The sequence below is a fragment of the Scomber scombrus genome, chromosome 14 (genome assembly GCF_963691925.1).
Source record: "Scomber scombrus chromosome 14, fScoSco1.1, whole genome shotgun sequence".
Classification (NCBI taxonomy): domain Eukaryota; kingdom Metazoa; phylum Chordata; class Actinopteri; order Scombriformes; family Scombridae; genus Scomber; species Scomber scombrus.
In genome coordinates this window covers 25093816-25101624 of record NC_084983.1, presented here as the reverse complement: position 1 = coordinate 25101624, position 7809 = coordinate 25093816, and the positions used below count along the sequence as shown (strand labels likewise).

At 39.9% G+C, this 7809-nt stretch overlaps 1 protein-coding gene across 1 annotated transcript; it reads right to left on the bottom strand.

Annotated features, from left to right (window-relative positions):
• Positions 1-283: 283 nt before the first annotated feature.
• On the bottom strand, positions 284-6531 carry LOC133994485 (beta-2 adrenergic receptor-like). Its single transcript, XM_062433746.1, has 4 exons — positions 6312-6531; positions 2660-2813; positions 2254-2545; positions 284-2129 (listed from the first exon to the last, which is right to left on the bottom strand). The coding sequence occupies exons 2-4, from the start codon at positions 2808-2810 to the stop codon at positions 1091-1093; spliced, it is 1482 nt and encodes a 493-aa protein (XP_062289730.1). The 5' UTR covers positions 2811-2813; positions 6312-6531; the 3' UTR covers positions 284-1090.
• Between the last annotated feature and the right edge of the window lie 1278 nt (positions 6532-7809).

Sequence of the window (7809 nt, the reverse complement as noted above, 5' to 3'; positions counted from 1 at the left end):
GAATATTTGAAGCTGTATTCAAATTTAAAGATAGGCTTTAAGAAAATGCAGAACAACCTTTACTCATGTGAATTTAAATCATCCAAACTGGCCAATTAGGGTTGCAAAGGGGTTTTGATCTTTATTGTTCCAATTACCCAATCTTTTTAAAGAGCAAGCTCTTTTTAAGCAATACACTGCAACACATTCACAACTGTTATAATACCTACTGTGGGTAGATACTGTGTATAGTAGACCCTAACCCTAACCCTACAGTACAGTAGATACTGCTACAATGGACTACATGGTTCCCTTTTACAGTGTGCAGGAATTTAAACCAGCAACCTTCCTGTCAAAGCTCATTTCTTTGGATTTCTAAGCAATAGCTACTTTTTGATTTTTCCCATTCGACTGCTGCCAGTAAAGGAACATCTCTGAGAATGCATATTTTATTACTTTTGTTGGCATTTCATTATCCAGTATAATCATCTCATTTCTTTACTGCAGAACATCCTATTTGTCCTTTATTTCAGTAGCATTTCATTTATATGCAGTCCATTATAAAATCATCTATCTGTAATCCATTTGGCATTAACAGCGTGGTTGACAAAATAAACAATTTTCTAATACACTAGCCATGTTGTAAGCACCAGTCTGTTGAAGCTCATAAAGTTAGATTTCACTTTTCTAGTGCACTTTTAGGATTTTTGATACTACACATTTTGCATACATCTAGACTGATGGACCAGCAATGTAACTATCAACTAATTGGCCTCTTTTTTACCTTTTGCCTTGAAAATGCATTTTGAGGTATAAGACAGACCTCTTTTAAAGTTTCACTTGTGTAGCTGCCTTGGTAGTTGTGATCTACATAACAAAAACAGGAATTATCAATACTGCAGCAGCAAAGAGGAACAGTAATTGCAAGTACACCCAGTGACATTAAGAACACATAACGGAATATTATCTAACAATGCAACAAGTTACAGCCTCATAAAAGAGCAAAAGGTTGAGTAATTCTCCAACCACGAATAAACATTACAAGCTTCATCAAAGTGCTGTTTACTGCACGGCTTTGTACACATAATGTAAAGTACAATATTTGAATTGGTCAAGCAATAGAAGCCAGATTTTCCTTATGGCTCCCATTAGCAGAACTGTTAGTCTGCCAGTTTGTCAGAGAACCCGGAGCTACCTCTAAAACATGCTCAGAGCAAGGTGTTGCAGGATCCAGAGTCAATGAGCTGTCTCGAATAGAGCTCTCCAAACTGCCCTTCCACCCTGATCTCAGCTGAACATCCAATCCTCTAACACAACTCAGATCTGTGTTTCCTATTGTCCGATTGGAGGGCTTCGAGTAACTATTCTTCTCTCTGAACCAACCCCATCCTCTCCTCCCTCCCCTGTTTCCCCTCCTGCCCCTGAAACAGAGTATCTCCTGAAAAGCATGCCTGAAGTCGGGGCTGCGGCAATAAATGAGCGGGTTGAAAGCTGAGTTGGAGTATCCTAGCCAGTTTAGGAGTCTGAAGACCAGTTGAATGTGATTCAACTGGACGAAGGCCATGAGGATGTTGAGGATGAAGAAGGGCAGCCAGCACAGCGTGAAGGTTCCCATGATGATCCCCAGAGTTTTCACAGCCTTGTGCTCCTTAAGGCAGAACTTAAGACGTTTTGTGGCTGAGTGTTTTTCTGTCCTTGCTTTGTTCTCTCCTTCATTTTGCTTGCTGTCCTCCTTTCCAGTGTGTATACCTCCTATTTTCTGCATGTTTAGTCTGTCCTCTCCCGTTTGTTCTCCCATCTTAGTTCCTGCCCTGAGTTTATTCATTGCAGGGCTATCATCGGCCAGCTGTGCAGTGTCATGCAAGTTATAGAAGTGTCTCTCCCTCCCTCTGATCTTCTCCAGCTGTTTCTGGGCCTCCTGGAACACCCGGGTGTACAGGAAAATCATCACCACCAGTGGCAGGTAGAATGACACGATTGAGGACGACACCGCGTATGGTACATTGGTGTTAAAATCGCAGCAGTACTTGTCTTTCAAGCACCGGGCAGCCTTTTCATCGCTAGCCACCCACAACTTCAGGTGGATGGGCAGGAAAGAGATGAGGGAAGCCACTATCCAAACCACTAGGATTGCCGCAATGGCCCGACCCCTGGTCAGCATCAGGAGACAAGAGAGTACCCACAGGTGAAGAATATTGTAAAAGTTTCAAAACATAAATAAATATTCTACTTCAAATTACACAACAACAAGAGCAGAAGCCAGAGCGGTCATACCTCGTGAGCAGAGTTGGGTAACGGAGCGGCGAGGTGATGGCGAGGTAACGGTCCAGAGCAATCACACACAGTGTTTCAATACTGGCCGTCACACACAGCACGTCAGTTGCTGTCCAGAACTCGCACATGAAGTTTCCAAATTGCCACGCTCCTAGCAGGATGTAGCTGGAGCCAAAGGGGACCACAGCTACGCCCATGATGAGGTCAGCAACAGCCAGGGAGGCAATGAAGAGGTTGGTGACTGTCTGAAGCCGTTGGAACCGCAGGATGGCTGTAATCACCAATATGTTACCTGGAGATAAGATGAATGAAGATGGACTACAGGTGTCATTTAGCTAAAAGAGACAAAACCAGTTGTTAAATAAGTATCCATCAATAAATCGAAAATAGCAGTTTCCTAACTTACCAAAAACTATGGCCATAACGAGAATGGCCATTAAAACCCCCAGCAGCACGACCTCAGCATCACTGTACTCCGTAGGTCTCCCAGTGACCTGGCTGGAGTTGCTGTGTTGTGACTGGTTTTGCAGTGCAGACACAGTACTCATATATTCCATGATCTACAGTCAGAACACACAGAGCAACACAGCTTTGTTCAGAATAAATTAAAGACAAACAAAAAGTACTGACACATAAAAAAAAAGGTGTGTTTGCTCATTTGTTTGTAATGCATTTTTGCAATTGGTAGTTTGCAGTATCGGCTGTGCTGAGGTGAGGTGAGGTTACACACATTGTGATGAGAAAAGTGTCGAGTCCAGTTCGGGCTCTGACTCTTTAACTGTGATCAGACTTAACCTGTTTCTAGTCTTTAATGAGTCCTCACACATATCTGCTTGGGACATGTTGCTTTGTAGAGACAGTGCCTGTTTGCATATTATTCTACTGTCCAATTTAATGAAAACATGTGATTTAAATTAAATCCCCCTCCCCCAACCCCCCCAAATCCTTTTCTACAATCTGAGAATACACTCTTAACAAATAGCCTCAGGCATAGGCACTAATATAATCAAGTGCCTATAGCAGTAAGTGAGGAAGGGTGGTCCCACACAAAGTGTACTTGAGTGTACTCCACACCCATCACTTAGATGAGTGTGTCTCTAAGATGAAATTTAAGCTTTGCAAAACATTGAAAAAGCAAATAGATATGAATAGAGTTAGAACATTTACAAAGTTACAGTAAGACTATCTGCCAAAGATCATAGTGAATTGCATCATAATTGGGCCGGTATTTTGAGAGTTTAAAAAGTGTCTTTTAAAAGTTGAAAAGGAAAGATTTTCTTTCATAGAGTAAATTAGATGTGACTTGGTGTTATCATGAGCTTATATGTTGTTACCTACTTCACTTTTTCAGTCAATTCATGGTGAACTTTGTGTTCCTATTTGGCTTCTGACCTAAACTCTCCCCACATATGCTGAGCTTGAGTGTTGGGAAAAAATGGTGCTTGTGAAATTCAGAGGAGCAGAAGCATTAGCAGAGCAAGACCAAGCAGCATACGTCCATTTAAATAGACTGCCTTATTGTAACTTATTCTATGGGTACATTGGACATCCATTGCTGTGAGAGAAGCATACATATGCTAGGTGTAAGTGTTGCAGCACAAAGTGACTTTCCTGCCTGGACTGGCATCATTCTGTGAAATGAACTTATGATACATTGTTGATTATTTGATTTTTTCATATTCATGCTGCACAGTATGCATGCATAGAAAGGTAAATGTATTTTATCTCATTGTACTTCTATTCATGCATGATAGGTTAAAGTTAGGTAGGTGAGGTTAAAGGCTGTGGCTCTATGTGTCATGCTAATTTTGTTCTCTCTACACCTTTTTACAGAGATTCCAGTGACGCCACAAAAAGACACTTATTGCACAAAATAGCAATGATTGGGCTCACTACATCTTCCCAAATGAGTATGAATTTTACGTTAATTATTTCAACATTTTGTTTTGAAGCCGCCTGTAGCTGTAGCAGCCATTATGGCTAACTGCATAGGGAACTACATAAGGACAACTTGATTGTTGATTTGTTTACGCCTGAGGCTGTGGATCGCTCAGCATCACTTCTTGCTAGTGAAGTAGTTACTCAGTAGATTAAATAAAATGCTGTGCATAAAGGCTCTTTTATGGTTGTAGCCTAATTGACAGCAGACACCTGGCGTCCCCTGTATACTATTCTGACAGTCGGGGGATGGTACTGCAATGAGTTGTTCACCAGCAACTACTGTTTGTGTGTGTTTCATAGGTGGAGGTGTATTTAACATGTAAGTTCATGTTTTTAACACACTTCAGACTACATCCAGAGGTTGTTTGGTTAACTGGATCTTCTGTGTGCATGTACACTTGGATTTTATATGTGTGTTGGCTTTATTCCAACACAGTCCAAATACTCACAACAGAATTATATGCCAGCTGTAAAGAGGTGCATTGATTCACAAGTGTTTACCCAGATCTCCCGTGGTCAATGAGCAAAGTGTTACATTTTGGGATGCATTTCAAATAGCTGGGTTGGACCATGACAAGACTGTTTTTTTAATGACAATCATTTCACAAATGTGCTGAATTGCTGACCTAATTGAACAAAGCCATACAGTGTTATTACATTACGGTAGCGCAGCACTATTAATACAACTGTTAGTATGTTGCCAATTATACTGTCTGCAGCCAAAGCAGCAAGTTTGTCATCTCTCTTAAATGTCCCTACCTCAGCACTCGTACATTTAGAATCTAAATGATCTAAATTTTAGATAATACAAAGGTGTCAAAGTGTGGGGCACAAGATGGATCTGCTGGAAAGTTAATTGCAGACTCATTTTAAAAATCAATCTTTCATTACTGATGCTTAGAAGAGTGTTTCAGTTATATGAATGAAGCATAACACAGTCAGCCCCCGACAGATGACAATGCGTTGCACACAATCCGATACTAGACTATATTTTATATAACCAAAGAAATTATTCACATTGGTAAAATATTCATTTCAATGCACTTGTTGCTTTCTTCATTAAACCTGACCCTGCAGACATATATTGACGACCCTATAACGGCGTCTTTTGACCGTTCGCTGCCCCCATTGACCAGATCAATAATCTAGGCGACCGCTTGCAAAAGAGGCCCCGCTCCCCTCCCAGCCTGAGCTGTTTAAACAGTTACACACACCAAAAAGAAACTTTACCATCTATCTGGAGGCCAAAAATCAAACACAAAAGATTTACAGAGACATAAATATCCCAATATTTAGGCAGAGCTTGGTGCTGGTAATAATACTGAGCACTTAAATACACAAAAATGCACACAATACTATGTACACGAGCACAAACACACATGCACAAGTGCACGTGCAAACACAAAAATACACGTGCACATGGAGCACACAGCTTTTGCAGGTTTTAGTGGAATAAACTGGTGAGCATTGACAAAGGTGTGAGGGATGAGAGATGTCTTTGTGCACTTTGCCTGCATAATAACTCAGCTATAAAACATTACACTGTCTGGTTAAAATAAGCTATATATGATGAAGATGAAAGCTAGTTTGGATTAAATGAATCTGAGAAACACCCTCATGAATCATTTCCAGACTTCTTTCTGTTAATTCATGTGTGGTCAGTGGTGTTTTGCATTTGGAAGCTGTTAGAATTAAGGAAAATTAATGAGAATGATCCTTTTTACATATTGAGATTTAAGAGCTCTAATGTATGTACAATTAATGAGTTTACACATTTTTACACATTCAAAATCCTAACAGGCTTCAAATTATCTTGAGATTTGTGGTCTAAAAATGTTATGAAATATTAAACTTGTTGATTTTTAAATTGCTACAGAGGTGACATTTAACACTAAAACTCTGTAAATGCTAATGCGAGGGAGAACCAGCTCACACTTGTGTAAAAATGACTCTTAAAATAGCCATGGTATCACTGTGAGTACATGTTGTTTTATATATATATATATATATATATATATATATGCATGCACTGTGCACACACAGAGAACACAGTGCATGTGTAAAGCATACGTTGCTCTAATGTAAATCAAACTTTAAATTGCTGTTAGTGTTCCTACCTGCAGGCTCTCTCCTGTTCTGTACAATCCAGTGATTTGTTAATCCAAAAGCTTTGAACTCCACAATACAAAGTATCATTATAATATGTTTGTCAGCAGCTTTTGGTCTCTCTTCCTCTTTTGCTGACACACATACACACACACCCACACACACAAACACAAACACACACACAGTCTCTGTCTCGCTCTCTTTCCCTTACACGCTCATGTATAAACACACTCTTTCAGCCCTCATCCACACTTGCCCTTTTGAAGCAGCTGAGCCCGTCACCCTTTTTATACTCAAGCCCTGGTGACATCACTGCAGGACAGTAGCCTATCAGAGGACAAGAAATGGCTTTGCATGTACACTGCATGTCTGCAGTTTACTGACAGCTTTACAGCACCCAGTATCTCTCTGAGAAACTTTTTATTTTTCATGTAGGGTTTCTGAGCGAGTCACTTCACATTCGCATTTGAGGAAAACCACAAACCCTGTTTTAGCAGCAGGGTAGCTGCACTTCTGCCTAAACCTACAAAACTGCAGCCTAATTCTTATTTAACTCTTATAAAAATATGTATCTGACTGTTTAATGGAACCACAAAATTTGGCATTTTGATAGAAACTACCTTTAATGTATTTAATGCCCTTGTCTATGTTATATGTGGAACTAATCATTCTGGCTTCCAGGAGAATGAGCGTATACAGTTGGCATGCATTGCAACTCTTCCTCTTGGTCTTGTTAGTTGGTGTCACCAGTGAGTAAAAAAATAACTAAAATGAGGTTCAATATAATGAAAGTCTTCAGGATTAGAAATTAAACAAATAAATGTAACCAACTTTTAAATTTAAAAGTGTATATATGGGATATATAAATAAACATGTACACAATGTGTTGTGGCGACCATCATGTTTGGTGCCCCCATTGTGGTATTGGTGGTGTTAAAAACACTGTGCTAGTCTAAGACAACTGAAAAAGCTACACAGATCAGTTTTCTTCAGGATAGTCCTATTTCTCTACATGGGCGACTGTGGCTCAGGAGCTAGACTGGGTTGTCCATTAATTGGAAGATTGGCGGTTCAATTCCCAGCTCTTCCAATCCACATGTCAAAGTGTCCTTAGGAAAGATACTGAACCTCAAATTGCTCCCAATTACTGGAAGATATGTGAATGATTAGATCCTTCTGATGAGCAGCTTCTTCTGCAAAGCGCTTTAAGTGATCGGAAGGCTAGACAGGGTACTATACAAGTACAGACCATGTACATGCAAAAGTTTATGACATCAGTATGATGTGATTGAAATATGATATAATTACAGATAAACTTCCTTGACCTCCAGCAGTGTGACTTCAAAGCAGGTAACCCAAACTGAGGCTCTGTCCTGATCCAAAGTGATAGAATGAACTCCCCGCTGGAGGTTGACTGCATCTATTATAAAGTTATTTTTTATAAAAAAGCTTCCACCATATAAATGTAATGTAATATATAATCACATAAAAAGTTCACACAGAGGGGCT